Source organism: Poecilia mexicana, unplaced genomic scaffold, assembly GCF_051168715.1.
Source record: "Poecilia mexicana isolate PSO_F unplaced genomic scaffold, ASM5116871v1 scaffold_19, whole genome shotgun sequence".
Taxonomy (NCBI): Eukaryota; Metazoa; Chordata; class Actinopteri; order Cyprinodontiformes; family Poeciliidae; genus Poecilia; species Poecilia mexicana.
Window position 1 is genome coordinate 24,768,830 of NW_028263388.1, and position 20,050 is coordinate 24,788,879.

The 20,050-nt window shown below is 39.4% G+C and overlaps 1 protein-coding gene across 1 annotated transcript in view; it reads left to right on the plus strand.

Moving 5' to 3' along the window:
* The first annotated feature begins 383 nt into the window (after window positions 1-383).
* The window catches only part of mybpc2b (myosin binding protein Cb), a 28,932-nt gene continuing 9,265 nt past the window's right edge, over window positions 384-20,050 (plus strand). Inside the window, exons 1-15 of the mRNA XM_014988729.2 lie at window positions 384-534; window positions 6,765-6,779; window positions 8,751-8,771; window positions 9,373-9,393; window positions 13,233-13,256; window positions 14,352-14,420; window positions 14,716-14,864; window positions 15,747-15,864; window positions 15,982-16,030; window positions 16,180-16,239; window positions 16,311-16,474; window positions 16,574-16,706; window positions 18,509-18,633; window positions 18,721-18,826; window positions 18,930-19,099. Of these exons, the coding sequence (XP_014844215.2) occupies window positions 513-534; window positions 6,765-6,779; window positions 8,751-8,771; window positions 9,373-9,393; window positions 13,233-13,256; window positions 14,352-14,420; window positions 14,716-14,864; window positions 15,747-15,864; window positions 15,982-16,030; window positions 16,180-16,239; window positions 16,311-16,474; window positions 16,574-16,706; window positions 18,509-18,633; window positions 18,721-18,826; window positions 18,930-19,099 (1,246 nt within the window). The 5' untranslated portion in view covers window positions 384-512. The remainder of the gene's footprint in view (window positions 535-6,764; window positions 6,780-8,750; window positions 8,772-9,372; window positions 9,394-13,232; window positions 13,257-14,351; window positions 14,421-14,715; window positions 14,865-15,746; window positions 15,865-15,981; window positions 16,031-16,179; window positions 16,240-16,310; window positions 16,475-16,573; window positions 16,707-18,508; window positions 18,634-18,720; window positions 18,827-18,929; window positions 19,100-20,050) is intronic.

Genomic DNA, 20,050 nt, shown 5'->3' on the forward strand with positions numbered 1-20,050 from the left:
TTGGGTTTTTATTTGTCTGTTTGGTGGATTTTTGTGCTCATCCGTCTGAATCTGAAACTCCCTTTTCACAGGGAGCAACGTGTCTGTTAAAGTATTGCATTTATTTGCAAAGACTTGTTGATCCAGCTCTTAATGCCAGTGTAAGGGGAGTTAATTGAAAGATTAGTCTGGCAGTAAAAGTTGACGCTCCTCTTGGTGGTTTCTGCGTTCTTCTGAAGGATTTTAAAGCCTGACAGATTTACCCAGCCTATTAAATCCTTGGTTCTGTAAATCTGCGAGACCCTTTTCACCACTACCTCACCGCATTGCCTCCTGCTCCCGCTCTGACTGCTTCTCGTCTTGAACTCCTCAAGGGCGTCATCAGTCTCTGCAGACCTCGTTGCTCACTGAAGGGTGTGGGGGGACTTGAGTTCCAGGGAAGCTTTGAATAACACAGAGAGGGGAGAAATAAAAGGAATAAGCCCCACAAGCCCTCAGTCATCCAGCAGAAAAGAGGAGACGCAGGAATAACCATGCCTGAGCCAGTCCCTGAAGGTATGCAGATACTTGTTATAACAGCATAATTTATCCTAATTACAGACAAAGACGTGGTTAAGTCACAGTGTTGATGCTTGAATTTAAATGCCCTGCTCTGGTTTGACGTTTAAAATACACGATGCTGATTGTTTCTAAAGCATGTTGTGAAATAAGTGGAATCATCTCAAATATTTATGTGAGAAAAGCAAGTTTAAAGCGTTCACTTATGAAAACGAGCTAAGAGCTGCTATGGTTGTGTTGTTTTGGGAGAAAACGTGGATTGTTTGTACTTATTACACTCAAACTGTCTGCAGCAAGAAACAAACTTTAGAGTATTTAATCCCCCAAGTTAGACCTCAAAATAAAAAAAGACATTTGTTACAGTGAAATCCCTCATTTTGTAGATGTTGGAGAAAATGGAGAAAAGTGGGTTAATGATGCAAAAACAAGAAAAACTTTTCTTCTTGTTGCAAGTACTGGAAATTAAATTACTTCTAGACTTTGAGTTTATAAATGTAGATTTAGGTGCCATAGCTGTCACCCATCCACCTGCTGTGACATCATCGTTGTGTATTTGTGAAAGACACCAGAGTCATCCTCGCTGTCCTGTACTGTGTTAGTAACACTGACACACTGCAGCTTATTTGCTCTGAGCTCTCAGGGACTCAGGTTCATGTTTCAGTTTCTGCCTCAGTGCATCACATAGAAAACACACATTACGGCTATTTCAATGTTTTTAGTCTTTTATGTTGCATTCAAGTATTTTGCAATTTTTAACTAAAAGGTACTTCTAAGACGTTTTCCGTATGTGCTGCCCTTTTCCAAGCCCACATGAACTAAAATAAGCTCATTAAAGGCGTTACTAGCATCCAAATGACCTGTGTTCCTTATGCTACTTTTCAATATTTAACTATTTGTAGCAAAAATAAAACTGAACATTTCTTTTGTTGACCTAGCTAGCAGATACTCAACTCGATTTTTTGTTCAGCTAAACAAAACTGAAACACAAAGCTTGCAATTAAATAAAGACAAATTACGACTGAGGAAGGCATTAAGTTTAAGTTTCCCAAACACTTTATGAGCTTCAGTTCTTAAAGACAAAAGGTCTGTCCATACTCTGAGAGAACTGATGCATTTATCCTCCCAGCACTGAGGGACCCGCGTCAGGCTGGACTGGTAGCCAACAACTAACATGTGATTTAATGCGGAAACGCAGAAATGTTCAAAGTTCTGCTTTTGTCTGAGAAATGTTTTCTCTTTCCTGGTGATGCAGGAACCAAATGACATGACGTTGTAACATAATGCCACATTGGGAAGGACTTCCTAAAGGTCCGCACTTCAGTTCTTGTGAAATATGAAAAGTCCTAACAAAAAAGAAAAGTGTTCTTCCTGAGTAAAAAACTGGAAAAAGAAATTTAAAGCTTTATTTAGCATAGTTTGTAAAATCTTGGACAGAACCGTTTTTTCCCACTTCGTACCTTCTTGTGTTCCTAAGTTCTTGCATATACGGACCTGGAGCTACCCTAAAGCACTCAGCTAATTTGAATTGGCTCTAGTTTCCTACAGCTAGTTTGAGCTATATTACAAGTTATCAAACTTAAGTTTTCTAAACACTCTGCTAAGTAACGTATTCTAAAGACTTGCATATCTTGTAGCTTGGGTTTTCTAAAGACTTAGCTTGTCTGAGTTCCCTTAAGAGTTATTAACATTCAGCTGGTTATGAGCAGATCCCACAGTTGGTTGTTAAATAAATAACTTCATGGGAGCCTTAAGTTGGGTGTTCAGATAACCTACGACCTTCTCACTGTAAAGCTTGTTTGCCAAAAGTGTCCGGTTATATAAGTCAGATATGAAGGTAAAAATATTGACGATACAATCCTCCTCATGCAGCTTCCTGAGACTCCACACCCGATAGGCTGCAGTTGCTAAAAGTGGATCACTATTAAAAACTCACTGTCTTGGAACTTCAATGCCTAACTAATTTAGATCTTAGGAGGCAATCAAAGTTCAGGAGTTAATTTTCCAGTCAGCTTAGTTAAATTACAATTTGATTCAGAGCTGTGAACATTTCATTTCTCAAACTTTTGGCTTACTATTTCTTATCTACAAGAAAAGTTGAAGCAAAATCTGAGCAGCCTGATCCCGCCCCTCAACTAATTGCTAAAAATACTCTGGAATAAGCAGTGACCTCTCACACGTTTTTTCCCCTTGTACGTTCATCGGGTTTCACCCCACCCGTGTATCAGGTTTTGCCTTTCCACTTTGCTGTGCCGGTGGAGATAAATCATGGCGTAATCTGCCAGTTTTAACCAGAAAGTTCCTCCTCGGTCAGCAGCCTGATGCGCCGTTCTGACTCTGGCTCGGCTCCAAGGCAGTCCATCAAACACAAGACAGTTTTCCAGTCAATGGTTGGAGGCGATGCTGTGATTCATGATCATAATTCCCTTCATCACTGTGTGCTGATGAAACACTATGAGAGTAAATTGAACCATAACTGCTCCGTGAAGTTTTTCCAGTCCCTCAGCGCCGTTTATCTTTGTCTGGATACAAGAACCTTGACTTGAAATGATGACATGATTAATTCTCTCTTTGTCAATGAATAATGGTGTCTTTAAAAAACTGTTACGAACACTATCTGTCACTGCGCAATCAATGAGGAAACGACGTACAATAAACCGAAACTGAACAGGAAACTCCGACCCTGAGTGGCAGCTCTCCGATGAGCTGCTTTTAAAAATAAAAGTTCCCTGAAAAGCGCATTATTTATTGTGTAATGTTAAGACAAACTTTTAAAAAAGATGAAAAACTGAATATATAAATTATGTAGATTTCAGTCTAGATGTAAGTTTTCATTTAAAATGTTCACACAACTGGGATCCTGCAGAAAACAGAAATAATCTAAAAGTGTTGATAATGGCTGGTATGAATTTGATAATTAATTCCTGTTAAATTCTGCCCTGGTCATAATGTATCCTCAGAAGAAGTGGATTTGGCATGGCTTAGTAAATGAGAAAAAAATGTGTTATGATATCTGTGGCTGAGATGCAGCCGTAAACCCAGCGTGTCTTTATGTCCGTGTCGTTAACGACGCTGTAAATCAGATCGTCAGAGTCAAATATAGAAATGTAAACAAACGGTGAAGAGCTGATCGGATTCTTTTACACAGAAAAGAAAACACCTTAACGAAAAGCTCCTTCAACTTTCTCACCTTGTCACATCACATCCCCAAACAACGTGTTTTGTAGAAGGAAATTAATTTGTGGTTATTTAAAAAAGATTAAAATCAGAAAAGTGTCAGCCCTCCAAAATGTCATATTTATGGTGCTCATAAACCTCTAATGCCCAAATAAGATCTGTATTTATGCAGAGATTAAATTACACTCGAGGAGTTTCTGAAGGCTGCTGATTTTATTTAGGAGCATCCAAGTAAAAGTGACACGTAAAATCTCAGTGGAGTACTGTAGCATCACAAAGTGTTAAAAAACTTTAACAAAAGCAGAAAAGTTCCCCCTATAAAAGAACAAAATTTGCAGCCCTCTCTTCAGTATTTGTGTATTTTGCAGACTTGACCTACATAGCATTAAAAATTAGACTAATTATGAGTCTTGCACAGTTCTGCACATGGAACCTCTGAGGGTGTCTGAGGGAAACATTTAAACTGTGAGAAACAGCTGTGCAGAAGTTGATTACCAGGCTTCATCCCAAACTTGTTGAAGATGATCAAGACCCTCGCCTCCCCCGGCGGATTACACCAGCAGATGCTGATGCAGATTTACCTCCATGCAGGTGTTGTGTTCTCTAACGGCCTCTCAGAAGTTTGTTCAGCACTCCGAGTCGAGTAGCATTTTGTTTTTGAACGTGTCGGTTGATGTTCTCATTTAAAAAGGAAAATAAGCCGCAAGCAAACCACGATAACAGCTGTTAGCAAAATGCTACGAGGAGTAACGGTTCTCATCTAAGACGGAAAATAACCTAGCTAACAACCGTTAGCATAATGCTACGAGGAGTAACGGTTCTCATCTAAGACGGAAAATAACCTAGCTAACAACCGTTAGCATAATGCTACGAGGAGTAACGGTTCTCATCTAAGACGGAAAATAACCTAGCTAACAACCGTTAGCATAATGCTACGAGGAGTAACGGTTCTCATCTAAGACGGAAAATAACCTAGCTAACAACCGTTAGCATAATGCTACGAGGAGTAACGGTTCTCATCTAAGACGGAAAATAACCTACCTAACAACCGTTAGCATAATGCTACGAGGAGTAACGGTTCTCATCTAAGACGGAAAATAACCAAGCTAACAACCGTTAGCATAATGCTACGAGGAGTAACGGTTCTCATCTAAGACGGAAAATAACCAAGCCCCGGCAAAAAAATTGGAATTGCCAAAAAATCGGAATTGGGTCACTTGAGGCTGCAGTGTGAACGCGCCCTAAGATGGCTACTTTTGTAAATCCCGCCGTCTACGAGCCCCAACCAGGTGAGTTACGTTCACAGACAAATTAGTTAAACTCAAACACGTAGAAGTCATGAATAAACTGGCAAAAACAACTTGGTAAAACAATCTCAGTCGCTCTGTTCAATTCTCCCGTCCCTCACTGCTGACGTCCATCATGGCGCCTCGAATGACTTTCTGACGTAGCTGCAAAGGTCAATGGAATTTTTAGTGAATTTTTCTGTTTAAATCCATGTTTGACCTATTTTGCTTTTGCATCTTGTGGTGCATTTCTATCCTAAAGAAAAAGATACAAAACATCACACATGAGATATTAACATACATGGAAAAATCTTACACCAGAAAGACTTGCACTGCTCAGTTATGCCAAATGAACTGATCAGTACATTATTGCGAGACAAACCTAGTGATAGTAACGCAAAAGAAAAGAAATCCCTCTTACAAGGGCAATGGTTTGGTTTTTCTGCCGCTGAGTTTCAAGCCGGCCCTCCAGCGAGACGTGAAGCTCTTATGGTTAACTTGGCTTACTATTCAAGGAAAGTGCGTGCAGCTTGGGAGAACGTGGCCTGGCTTCAGGGAGGTCATAAGATACCGTCCCTGGCCTTTAAGAGCCACTGAAGTGACCCCCACTGAGACACTTGGGGAGCCTGGGGTATATCATACGCCTCTATTTCAGTTGAGAATTTTCTTTTACCCAAATTAGGTCTCAACAAAGACACCCTCATTAAAAAGGCACATCCCCTCCCTCCTTTATGGCTCTAGCTTAAGCTTTAATCATGTCGCTACATCAGGATATCCGTTTCAAAGTCCTGGTCCAGATGTGACATGTGAAATTTCAAAGGGGAACCTTCCTGTTCCTGTTAAATTTATGTCATCGCTTTGGAGCTAAAGCATTCCTGAAGTATCCGCTTTATCTAAAGCTATCAATTCCAGGCAGGCGTCTATATAAATACTGTCAACAAGAAGTAATTAAAAGATACTTTAAAGGTTTAACATCTATTGATATCTATACAGGTTACCATCTTCATGTAACTTTATATACAGTATCCTTTGTGTTCACTGTAGTTACTCTTTAAGTAACTTTAAAATAAATTACTGCTTTACAGCAGAAACATGATCTAACACTGACATTTTTTAAAAATACAAAAAGAAAATCATTAAGAAAATAATTAATAGGATCCCAGAAACTCTTTCTTCATATTTTAAGTTAGTTTCCATTGGATATAAACATGCCGTGACAAAGACTTGTACTTCTTTTAGCCTGTGGCCTCCAGGCAGGATGAGGATTCACATTTTGGCACCATGCAGTGGGAGAAAAATGGGAAAAATGTGTTTGGAGAACAGCAGCATAGCGGGGCGTCCTGGTGTCACCAAGCAACCGTTGGAAGCTACCAACAAGCTTTCTCTGTCCCTCCATCACAAACATGAGTTTTCTAAACTCAACTGGGACTTTAGCACTTTAATCTGGTGAGAAACAAAGAATCCTTGTAAGGGTGGGTCGTCACTGGGTCTTAAAATGTGGTAATAATCTAAAATAAACGGCCAAATCAAAGCAGAAATGCACAACCAGCCACCAAATCAACTTTCTCCCTTGATCTTTAAATGTAATGCTGAACAGAAGAGGAAGAGAGGACGAGAGAGATTAACGCAAACAGGATTTTTTTTTATTTCCTACAAAAAAGAAACTTATTGAAAGATTATTTTCACATCTTTATCAGGGGATCTGATGAAAGCTTGTGTAAAATGTAAACGATGTGTGTAAGTAACAGTTTTCTGTCTGTTTCACAGCTAAACCGGCGGAGGGTAAGTCAGCGTTTCTGCTTTTGTCCCATTATTTATGTTGTGCCTCCTATTATCACATTGTGACACATTTATGGCTCATATATATTTCTTTCAGAGTTTTACTCACAAATCATGTCGAGTGTTGGTTTCATGCAGACTTCAAACACTTTCTAATCAGCTTTCGCAATGTTTTTTATTTATTCATGGACGTTCTGTCAGGAGAGCATCTCTATTTAAATTATAAATAGCGCCGTGTTTCTACAGAATGGGGATATTAATACCTTCTGGCATTCTGGGTGAAAAGCTGCTCTTTTATATCTTACATCATCTGTAAATTGAATATGGTTTGGATTTCCTCTGCTGTTCGGCTGCTAACGTTTTGTTTCTATGGTGATATAACTTGTTATGCTGCGTAAAACAAACATGCATCGGCAGCTGATGAAGAAGGTGAGAGGCTTTCTGTACTTTTGTTTTCTGTGAGTTGAGGTGTTTTTTTATGTGTGTGGACCTGAGTGCGATCAGGTGGAGTGATTATATTTTAATAAAACCTCTTTGCTGAGTGGTTTAATCATTCATAAACCAGTTTGCAGGAAAATGATGCAGTTTTATCAGCAACTTTGCAAAATATTCCAACCCGTTAAACTTTTCTCACATTTTTCACTCATGAAAACTACAAACTTTAATGTATTTTATTGAGATTTTGTGATAGATAAACAGCAAAACATATGCAGGACTCTCCTGTGTATAACTGTCACGATATCAAATTTTGCTGGACGATAAATTAGAAGTTATTGCGATAAACAATAATGTTGTTTTGAGACCATTTTTAAGTGATATAATGGAAAAGATCAGTAAACTTTAAATTTATGAACATTTAACACTGGAACTGGAAGACATTTTAAATATCCAAAATAAATAAACAAAACAAAAATAAAATTAATTTTGAAGACTTTGTAAACAAAATTGTCCTTCAAAATAAGAGCTGGTTGAGACCAAATCACCAAACTGAAAACTTTTATCATTCAGATTTTGGTAGAAAGAGAGAAAACGGAGATAAACGATAAATTATGCTAATGGAAATTACTGAGTTTGTTTTAATTTATCATGCAATTGATTGATTTATTGATTACTATCAAAGGTGTAGTCCTGCAGAAGAAAAACAGCTGCAGACTTACAGTTAGGGGGAAGTTGTTTTTGTATTTGAGTGGTCTAGTCAAATTTCTGGCGTAAATCCAATTGAAAATCTGAGGTGAGGCTTGAAAATGCATTTTCAGAAGCTCTCCATTAAATCTGAGTTGAAGTGTTTTAAAATGGCATTATTTACACATTTTACATGAACAACTGGTAGAAACACCAAAAGATCCTGATGCACATTTTTTCAGTTACTGATTCAAAATCTGGAATTATTTTTATTTTTTTTTATGTTTTATTTTATGTGCTACCTCAGAAAAATCCCAGTGAAGTTATAATCTGACAAAATGGCTAAAAGTTTGAAACGGTGTAAATACTTTTGCAAGTGACTGCATCCATCTTTTCTCTTTGGTTTTGTGGTTGAATATATTTAATTTAATATCCGTGTTTCACTGTGATTCCTCAGAGTTTTTTGTGAATTTGAACGTTTATTCATGGTCTGATTCCTTTTTTCTGAATGAGGCAGAGAAGATAATCCATTCATGTGGATTATGATCTATACTGACTGAGTGCAAATGGATGCATTTTCTGCATCCATGCGCCGCGTTTCCCACATTGACCTTTGGACTACATTTCACTGCAGGCATGGAGAGTGTGAGAAAATGTCTGCAAGTGTTTGTTGATCGAATCATTTGGGTCAAATTTAAACCTTTTTCTCTTAATCCTCAGCAATATGTACTTATCTCTGGAGATATTATTATAGTTAAACATGTATCTGTACTGGCAGAACCATGTAGACAGAATATAACTGAATGTTGTTTCCACACATGATGGACTCTAATTTCCCTTCCTTTCCTTTAGATGCGCCGCCAGCAGATGGAGGTAAGACTAAACCCTGGCAGTGAATCCACATGACATACAATGTCCTAATGTATTATACACACATACATAATCTGTTTCATGCATGCATAAAAAATGCATACATGTGCCGGTCTGCTCCACAATGGAAGCAGCTGCATGAGCTGTGATTTATTTTTTCCCTGATGACCCTCATCAATTATTGATAAATATATAAAATGACTTTAATGAACATGAAAATGAAATTACCATGGTGGTGGTCACTAAGCGCTCTGCTGCTATGATGCATAATTCATTCCAGACTCGGTGGCCGGTGCGCTGCTCTTCTCTCTGATTTCTGTATATTATATGCTGCATCTGGGATTTTAAAAAACGCTCTTGAGCAATAAGCTGGATTTTTTGTGAGGATCCTTGTTATTTATTCTGGGTATTATATGCATGCAGAAATACTGAAGACAGAACTTGTAAGCTTGTCTGTACCTTTTGATTTGGCTTCAGATGATTTCTTTATGTGACTCTGTCTTAGATTTCTGCTTTATTTGCACGTTTTGTTTCATCGTTTCTGTGCACAAGCTTCTGCTTTAAAGCAGCTTTTTCAGTGGTTTTGCTTCCTTGTCTGCACCAGGTTCAGAAGCAGACGATGATGGTAAGAAATAAAGGAAATGTTCACCTGAGTGCTGATAACGTTATTGTAGTTTTAGAATTTGATCCATTTCATCCCTATTAATTTTTACGATTATTGGATATTATTTTTGACTGCTTTATCGTGGACTGATCTAAAACCCGTTTTATTCCTCTCATTATTCTAAAGTTTTTGTTTTGCTTTTTAAATGTGTAGAAAAAGCAAAGCTGAAGTTTTTTGTTTTGAAGTTTCCTTTGCAATCAGAGACGCAGCTGCCAGACTGTAAGGAACAATGAAGGAGCTTCTCTACGCTGATCACCTGTGAAAAACACAAAATCTTACCAAGTACTTCTGGTCTAGTTTCCAGTGCAAGATAGTATTATTAGCATGTCTTGGAATAAGACAAACTAACTTAAAATAAACTTTTCAGCGACATGTACGCACTTGTTTAAGTACTGGTTCCATTGGCAGATAAATTAAGTTGTAACCTGGGAAAAATGTCTTGTTATAAGTGAAATAATCTGCTAATGAAAGAAGTACTTCTTCATCGATATTAAGGAATTACTTACTTAAAACTAGCCTCTATATTTCGCTACAAAACTACTTGCAAGTTAGTTTTGTCTCATTTCAAGTGAACTAACATTTGAACTAGAAACTAGACCAAAAATACTTGGTAAGATTTTGTGTTTTGCAGAACATTCATTCAAATTAAAATATACTTTATTGATCCCAAAGAGAAATCAGTTAAATCATGCTGTTATCAAATATAGTGCACTGGATGAAAATCAATCAGGTGAAACATTGTTAATTGGTATAAACTACCTTTGTAGTTCTGAACTTCGTCACATTGCAGCCCATGCGATGAATCGAAGGCAGCAGCTTTCTCTTGTTCTGGATCTTCCCAGGAATCCCAAGATGTTCAAGAAACAAAAACGGAACTGTTCACTTTTGTATCTATGTGAGAAATTAGTATTTAGTTAATTCACGTGTGGGCGTCCTTTTCTGCTTCCCGTTGTCATGGCGCTGCGTATGCCCTCTGACCTTTCATGATGCTGCTCCCTGAGCAGAGGCCTGCTCCTCCCATCTGTGACTTATGACGCTGCTCTGTGCGCTGCTCCGGTCCCGCAGGCAGTTCCAACAATGAGAGCAGAAGCACAGCTGTGTTGAAGTACAACACAAGCAGCTGTTACTGCTAGCATACCAGCATCATCTGATTCCAGGACACGTTTATGCTCGGCTCTTGGGCGAAAACCGAGCTGCACTTATGAGGTCAAGCAGTGGAGTCACTGAAGGAATCTTTAAAGGGGACCTATTATGCAAAATTCACATTTTGTGCATATTTGTACTTCCATTTGGGTCTCTGCTTCTTCTAAAAACAACCCAAGCGCTTAGAAAAAGCAGTGTGTTTGGAAATAAGTTGATGTTTTTTGGTGTCTGGAAAATGAAACCTTTCAAAATCCTTTGGGATGTAACATTATAAATCGGAAGGCACTGCGTTGTTCCCTCGCAACCCAAGCTGAGCTCCAGCATGTTTGGTTTTACAGCTGTATGCACTTTACAATGGCTGCTGGAAAAGACAAATGTTTTGTTCAAATTCAAAAATACTTTATTGATCCCAAAGGGAAATTAAATAATAATTATTGACTTACCATCCAGAAACCACCTGCTGCATTCCGGTTGGTTGTACAGTTGGCTCCACTTCTGCTTTTCATAGATGTTACTGTTGTATAATTGCGCATCTGATTGCAGCCATTTTTACCAGCAGGTGTAAATGTTGAGTTGGGGGCGTGGCCAGCAGCTTATGTGGATTTAAAGTGACAGGACGCCCTAAAGCAGCTCAACATGAGCAGAACTGAGCAGACTGAAATCTCAGCATCCAAGAATGATTTTGTGCAAAATAATGTAATGAAGGTCAAATTTAAGCACAGGATGAGGATTGGAGGAGCATGTTTTGTGATCTCAGATGCCTTCAGATGATCTAGTTAAACTGGATACCGTGGCCTTTGGAGCAGATTCGTAAATGAAATGACCAATAAAGTATGTTGTTGGTGATTAGCTCAGGTTTTACAAGAGAAACCCAGGAGCTGTCGGTCATGTCAGCTCGCCTGCTAGATTCACATGAGAAGAGCTTGATTTTATTAACTAACCAGGAGGAGATTAGATGTGGAGATGTTTTAAAAGCATCAGGGCTTTAGGATCCGTTCACGACAGACTTTACAGGTTCTGGGAGGCAATGCTCCCGTTCGTACAGCCATTAGCAAAAGGAATCTTAACAACTAGGTGAGGCTAACTATCCATGTTCTCCGTGCTAATAAACTGCTAATATTGCTATGCACTGGGTTCTCCAATGGAACAGAGAGAAGCACACACACCTCCAAATTGTGCGCATAGGCTGCTGACTGAAAGACGGAGAGAAGCTGTGGGTTTTTCAAATTAAAGTTCACATGCAAAAGGTATTTTAATGCAATAAAGCATTGTATTTAGGCAGCAAAAAAAGAAGGCAAAAAATGTAAGATGATGTTTATATTTATGTTTATTATAAACATTTATGTAAGGAAAGAGTCAGGCCATGTGTACGAAAGAGAAGCCACAGTGAAACATTTTTAGTCTTTTAAAATTAAATATTATAAACCGTCTAGAATCATATTTGCATTTAGTCGGGTTACTTTTTACATTTGACCCCTGAGAATTAATTTGCTGAAAATGCACAACTTTTTAAACCTTTGAACCTTCTTCCTTCAACATCAACAATCGCTGCTGATCGAATGACTTCTTACCAGAAATGTTCCAGTATTTTCCATCATACTGCATCAAGCTGAACCCGCCTCCTCTAAAAATAATCACACCAATGATTACATCACAATTAATTTACATGTTTACAGGTTTTTAAATGACAGGCAGAGAAACAACTAACTTCCTCTGCAGATGGAAACAAATTAAAATAAAGATATAGTGAGTTTGCTTTCATCTTGTTTGTTAGAAAAAAGTCATTTCTCTGCTTTGTGTTTTTTCCAGTGGCCCTTAAAGGTCACCGCACCTTTCGCCCCCAGAAACCTTTGCAAACTCGACCCCAGACCAAGCTGCCAGAAAGCCTCTGCTCCAGGATTCGTTTCTTTCCCTCTGGGTTTCCATCCGTCCGTTTTAGCTTCTATTTTTGATATTTATGATGCGTTTCATCACCTGTTGGGACTCCAAAGCGGGTATTGAACTACACCGAGTTTGCCTTTGCCGTATTTATTACAAGAAGAATTTCCATGAGTGAAGAGCTGATCATACCAGGGCTGTTTCCAGCCGTACAAACAGGGGGATAGAGTTAAAGGGGATTATCTCCACTTGGGCTGCAGCCATGTGATCTGGCCCTCTTCATCGCTACCAAACAGAAGCTAAAAAATGTACATCTGTGATTGCATTCAATGGAAATTAGCCATTCTAGATGACTCAGGCAGATTTATATGAAACCCAAACTAATACACATGCTTATTGTAGGAATATCAACTTTATGCCGTGCAGCTTTTTGGTATCAGTCCAAAGAAAGCAATCAAAGTCATTTCTAATAATTGTTTTGGTGTTTGACAATTAAACCGAAAGTAATCATTTGATTACTTTGCGTCAGTAAAGGACAGTCATGATCCCACCGTCATGAACAATAATGTTTTAATGTGACTGTGTGACGTGTAAAAACTGCAGTAATTTCATCTCTCTCTGAAGCTGCTTGGTCCCAGACCGATGAGCGTCGTTCAGACGCCTCGGCCTGAAATCAGGCTGATCTCCTTGCCGTGTTTACTCCCTGTTGACCTATGGCACAGTATAACTCCACATTGTTATACTTCCATATGTTAAAAAGTGACGTTTGTTTTCCCCAGCTGAGAAAAGCGCTGCGGGGCAGGGTAAGAGCGAGACGAGTGGCATCGCAGTGACGCTGCTGGTCGTCTGCATGACTGAGATGGTTGAATCCTACGTGTTCGTTAGACGTGCTTTCTCTGTTGTGTTGCTGCAGCAGGCAGACTGCAGCCATTTACAATAAATTAGGATTTTAATTGTATTATCGAAACATTTTGTTTATGCCTGGACTTTAACTGAGCCGTTGATCTGAACCATCCTACTGTCAAAGACAAGCAACCCCACAGCATTACGCCACCACCACCGTGTTTCACTGTGTGGATGGTGAGCGTTATCAATTTAACTGCATCATTTATGCATTACATGATTATAGGCAAATAAATTTATTCAAAGGGTATTTCCAGACTGCCACACAGGACAAACAACCAGGCATTCTCACTCAATTTTGCACCAACCAATTATCAACACAAATATAAATCTCATTTGTTTACATTATCATGAACCTGTCAGGTTCATGTCTTATTATTATTTGTTTTTAAAAAAAGCCGATTCCATGCATGTAATCGTTACAGACCTGAACTCTAAATCCAGAACTGGGACCCAAAGTGTGGAAGTGTAAAGGTCACCAGCTGCTGCGTCCTGGTAGAGGTCTTATAATTAGCACAGTCTGTCTTCGTTATGACGTCGCGGACCCTCTGATTGGCACTTCGCCGTGGCGTTTATGTCGCTGGAACCTCTGCTTGCCTGGAAACGTTGTTGGGAGTGTTGCTGCTTTACTCACAAGAAATCTGAGAAACTGTTGATTAAAACGAGGGTCCAAAAAACACAGAAGAACCACGTGATACATTTTTACAAAGATAGGATCTGTGTAATAAAAGCATGTAAGTGTCACTTGTCTGTAATGCCAGTTTAATGTCTGCCATCATTAGCAGAAGTCCTGTGGATTAGGGATTGTTATTGTAGCCGTTGGAAGCCATCTTGGGAATGTTGAACATGGAGATAAGCGATGTGTTTTATATGTTGGTGCCCTCAGCTTGTGTATGTCTTTTTGCTGCACTCCTTTTGCACCAAAAGAAAAAAATAAGAGATTTTAAAGTGGCGTCTAAAATGTGAATTTATTAATTCTTACGGTTTTGTTCCAGAGAATCAATCGACTTCACTCTCTGGGCTTTTTGTGGAGAAGCCGCCGGAGAACGTGGTCGCTGTAACAGGTCAGGCTCATTTGTTTCCTGCTCTGCAAAAACCTAAATACTCTAAAATATATCTAGTTTTTAGTACAGATATCTCAGAACACTGGAAATAAGAGAAAATTAACTTATAAGCAACTTTTCAGTAAGAAATAGGAGCTTGTTTAAAGTATTTACACTAAAGACTAGACCATAAATGTTTGGTAATATTTTGTGTTTTTGCAGTAAGCTCACTCAGACAGGTGATTTCCAATCTGTGATGTGTAAAATATCAGAGTCGATTGTTGCGTTTTTTCGTTTGTTTTTTCTGATTGGACAGGGTCGGATGTGACCTTCGTAGCCAAGGTGGACGCCAGCACCCTGACGAGGAAACCCACCATGAAATGGCTGAAGGGGAAGTGGCTGGACCTCGGCAGCAAGGCGGGGAAACACCTGCAGTTTAAAGAGACCTACGACAGAAACACCAAGGTGTGCGTGCGTGTGTGTGTGCGTGTGTGTGTGTGTGTGTGTGAGAGAGAGCCCATCCCACTGTTTCAACATCATCTTTCAAACTATAACACCTTCCATAACTACTGAATATTTCTGAAATTTCATCACATCACAACCACAAACCTCAGTTTATTGGGATTAAATATAAAGTGGAAGAAACTTTCTACATTTTCACTCATTATTAGTAAAACTTCTCAAACTGGTGAACATCTGCTATCAATGATCAGGCCTAGTCTGCACATAGTTGGATATTTGGGAAATTAATACATTTTTATGCGTTTTGGCCTTTCATCCACATGAAAAACCAGTTTTACATCAATAAAAATAAGTAATAATTAAAAGTAGTCCAACTTGTATATGAAACGCCTGGCAGCATTTTTCATTAATCCCTAGCAGGAAGTTGTGGTTGCATTGAAGGATTGTGATTGGCTGACATAAGTTTTAGCTCTGCGCTGCACTGCCCCCTACAGGTTTGGCATGTTTAAAACAACACCCAGAGTTGGATTAGTGCTGATTCTTATGAATAAAAACTTTTCTGAAACCACTCCTGTGTGTACAGTTACATACAAATATGTAGGAAGCTGTACACAATAACTGAATTTAATTGTATTTCTAAATTTACTGATATTTACTGATGCTCTCGTGTAATTTTGTTTTATTTACCATCATTAACTGAAAGTTAGCATGACAATAATAAATCCAAATTCTTATCACGATGAGAAGATTTTTTTTACGATAAATGAAACGATGTGATAAATGCCCCTCCAGGTCGAATCCTAGTAAAACACACTGAAGCTTGTAGGCCTAATGTGACAAAATGTATTCAAGAGACATGGATCCCTTTGCATCCTCCTTCCTTAGATCTATACTTATGAAATGAAGATCATCAAAGTGGTGGCTGGAGATGCTGGAGGCTACAGGTGTGAGGTGACGGCTAAAGACAAGTGTGACAGCTCCATCTTTGAGATCTCAGTGGAGGGTGAGTGAAAACGGACCCTGAGCCGCCGCTGCTGCTGCTGCTGCGGATTCTGCATGCTTTACCGTTTTGATCCCTCAAAGCAATAATCTGCGTTGTCGGCAACTTCTCTCGTTACAGCTGCACATCAGGAGGACCAAGCAGATATTTTGTCTGCATTCAAAAGAGCGTGAGTGCTTCAGGGATTTCTCTTCCGTCTCTGTGTGGGAATGCATGAACTTACATCCTATTTATAACATTTTTAGTGTGTGAGCAGGACTTTCAGTCCATTTTAACTGTGTAAAGTCAGTTTTAAACACCGTTTGTTTCTACATACAGAGATGCTGGAGAGGATGAGGGAGATCTGGACTTCAGTGCCCTGCTGAAAGCTACTAAAAAGTAAACATGATGAGCATTTAGTTGGCAGAATCATCAGGTTTTATCTAAAATCTCCTTCCTGTTGCTAACAGGAAGAAGAAACAAAAAGAGGAACCAGAGATTGACGTGTGGGAGTTGCTGAAAAATGCCCACCCGAGCGAGTATGAGAAAATCGCCTTTCAGTACGGCATCACCGACCTGAGAGGCATGCTGAAACGTCTGAAAAAGATGAAAGAGGTGCAGAAGCCCAGTGAGGGTAAGTCAGAGGGGTGGAGACCAGCTGGGGTTACAGAGTGGGCAGACAGTGACATACTTTCAGCTGGTGGGTAATTTCTCTTTCTGTCTGAATTCCCAGCTTTCCTGAAGAGGCTCGAGTCTTGCTACTCAGTGGAAAAGGGCAAGAAAATCGTGATGTCATGTGAAGTTCTTGATCCCAACGTCCAGGTCAAATGGTTGAAGAACGGCCAGGAGATCAAACCCTCAGCAAAGTACGTGCTTCACAGCAGCACGTCCACACAGTTTGACCAGGTCGTTTTGGAATAAATATATTTATCGACACGTTTCCTTGCTTGTTGCCTTGTATCATGGAGTCAAAATAATCGAGCTGAGACGGACTCAATGGGCAGCGCTTTAAATGGGCAGCGCTAAAATTAGCAGAAGCACAACGTCGCTTTTGGAGACGATTCTGTTGTCACCGGGTTTTATTTTTAGCCGGTCATAAGGAGCCTCCCAGTAGAAAGGAGATCTTATTCCCCCCCAAGCAAACTCACTCACATACACGTCAACACAAAGAGCTCCGTCACGGCAAGACCTGGCAACGCATTAAACCCAAAATGTCGTTATATTTTATTAGGATTTCATTAGATAGACCAACAGAGTGGTGCAAATCTCTGTTATAATCCCCACAAATGAACATCTAAAAAGTGTGGTGTGCATATTCAGTCTGTTGAAGCAACAGGTAACACTATATTTGAAGGGGTGTGCATAAGACTGACATGACACTGTCATAAACATGAAGAAGTCTTTATGAATGTTCATGTCATGAAGTGTCATTCGGTAAATAATGACAATTTAATGCAAAGTTGCTCTAAAAGTTGCAGTAAAAGTCCATTAAAAATGCCAACTTTGCATTAAATTGACATAATTTACAAAATCTTGCATGTCATGTTCGTGACAGTGTCATGCCAGTCTTATGCACACCCCTTCAAATAAAGTGTTACCAAGCAACACACTGTCAGTGTACCTTACCAGCATTTTCTGGATGTTTCTCTACCAGATTTGCTCATCTGGAGTCTATTGGTTTCCATTCATGATAACTAAAAACTTAGCTGTGCTAACCCTACCGCACTAATCATAAACATTAGCTACACTAACACTACTGCACTATACCAACAAAGCATTTAGCAGAAGCTAATGCTTGAAATTTGACTAATTGAAAAGCGTATAGGATGTAAATACTTTTACAAAGCACTTTTTAGTAGGGGTGCACCAATTTATCAGCGCCAATTTTCTTAACTTTGGGATATTGGTGATCTATATTGGGAAAGGTCTGAAAATCAGCCACTGACCTCTTCCGCTCTGCAGTGAGAGAGATTTGACTGATGGACTTCTTCGAAAAATTGGTAATCATCGATCTGCCAGAAAGCTGCGACTGGTGCAGCTCTACCTTTTAATGCAGCTCTACCTTTTAATGCAGCTCTACCTTTTAATGCAGCTCTACCTTTTTAATGCAGCTCTACCTTTTAATGCAGCTCTACTTTTTAATGCAGCTCTACCTTTTAATGCAGCTCTACCTTTTAATGCAGCTCTACCTTTTAATGCAGCTCTACCTTTTAATGCAGCTCTACCTTTTAATGCAGCTCTACCTTTTAATGCAGCTCTACCTTTTAATGCAGCTCTACTTTTTAATGCAGCTCTACTTTTTAATGCAGCTCTACCTTTTAATGCAGCTCTACTTTTTAATGCAGCTCTACTTTTTAATGCAGCTCTACTTTTTAATGCAGCTCTACCTTTTTAATGCAGCTCTACCTTTTAATGCAGCTCTACTTTTTAATGCAGCTCTACCTTTTAATGCAGCTCTACTTTTTAATGCAGCTCTACTTTTTAATGCAGCTCTACTTTTTAATGCAGCTCTACCTTTTAATGCAGCTCTACCTTTTAATGCAGCTCTACTTTTTAATGCAGCTCTACTTTTTAATGCTTTCAAGCTGAAAATGCCCTAAAAACAAACCCAAATGAACACATAGGGATGTGATGTCACACACCGACTCCCAATCAACCTTCTCTCCAGGTACGTGATGGAGGCCAACGGTAACGTCCGAACACTCACCATCAATAAGGCCAACCTGTCTGACGATGCTGCGTACGAGTGTGTGGTTGGCGAGGACAAATGCTCCACAGAGGTGTACGTCAAAGGTGCGTCATCCCCTTATGTTTCTGCCATCATCCACTGGAAATTACAGCCAAGAAATGCCATGAAGTAACAGCTAATGGCTTATGCAGAGCCCCCCATCACCATCACCAAGCTGATGGACGACTACCATGTGGTGGTGGGAGAAAGAGTGGAGTTTGAGATTGAGGTGTCTGAAGAGGGCGCTCACGTCATGTGGTCAGTGAACGCCGTCAGCTTGATGTTGATCATCACGTAAATCCACTGGGAATGCTTCCCGACGTTCCTTCGTCTTCACGTTTATGTGTTTCTGAACGGAAAGGTCCTTCGAGGATCAGGAGATCACCAAAGACAAGGATTCCTCAAAGTATCGCTTCAAGAAGGACGGGAAAAAGCACACGCTGATCATCCAGGAGGCCACGCTGGACGATGCTGGGATGTACCACGCCTGGACAAACGGAGGCCACACCAAAGGAGAGCTGGAGGTGGAAGGTACAGCAGCATCACTCGCTCAGCCTCTGGTGCTCACATGTGAATATTTCATGATGTTAAATGCAGAAGCCAGAGCTGAACCGAACTGCTGGACAAAAGGCTCCATGTTTTATGCAGATACAGGACAGTGCCTGCAGAACCATTCACTCCCCTTATCTTTTCATTTTGTTGTATTAAAACCACACATTTCAATTAACTTTATTAAAATTGACTGTAGAGTTTTACACCAGGTTATAATGTTATTCTCTGCAGTGTTGCCTTGATTCGCTCATACATGTTTAAGAAATCCCATGGCCAACTGATTAGCAATTAGCAAACACCTGATAGAGGTTAGCATCTGTTAGGCTCTCAGTGCATTGCTGGTAAAAACTAAAGGGTTAATGTTGCAGCGATGTTGTGATGACTTCCTGAAGGCGGAGTTTCAGAAAGAGCAGGAGTTTCTTAAAGAAGCAGAGGCGTTAAATTACAAAGTTAAATTTATTTATCATTTTAGTTAACATAGTTACTTGCGATAAAATGATACTATGTGGCTGGAAAAGACATAATACTGCCTCTGTAAGATATTATGCAGCAAAACAACAAAAGTCGTGCATAAGTTCAAACCAAAATGTAATTTTTTAGTCTTAATAGGATAATGTGTATAAATGTTCTTTTTGCAGTTTTCTGTAATTGTAGATAAACATTGTTAACATGTTGCTCTGAATATTTTTTAGTTTTAGATTATAAAGTTGGTTGAATACAAATTTAAACAAACTTTTTCTGATTTTTGTAATTTTCCTGCCACTTCGCAATTATTCTCTGCTTTTTACTGGTCTATTACGTCACATAAACATTTTAAAATAGACCAAAGACGGTAAATTCGGAAAAGGTAATGGAGTATGATCTGAAGTAAAGATGCTTTACTTCCCTCCCTGATTCTGGTTGTTTTCTCATGACTTTTTCCTCCTGTGT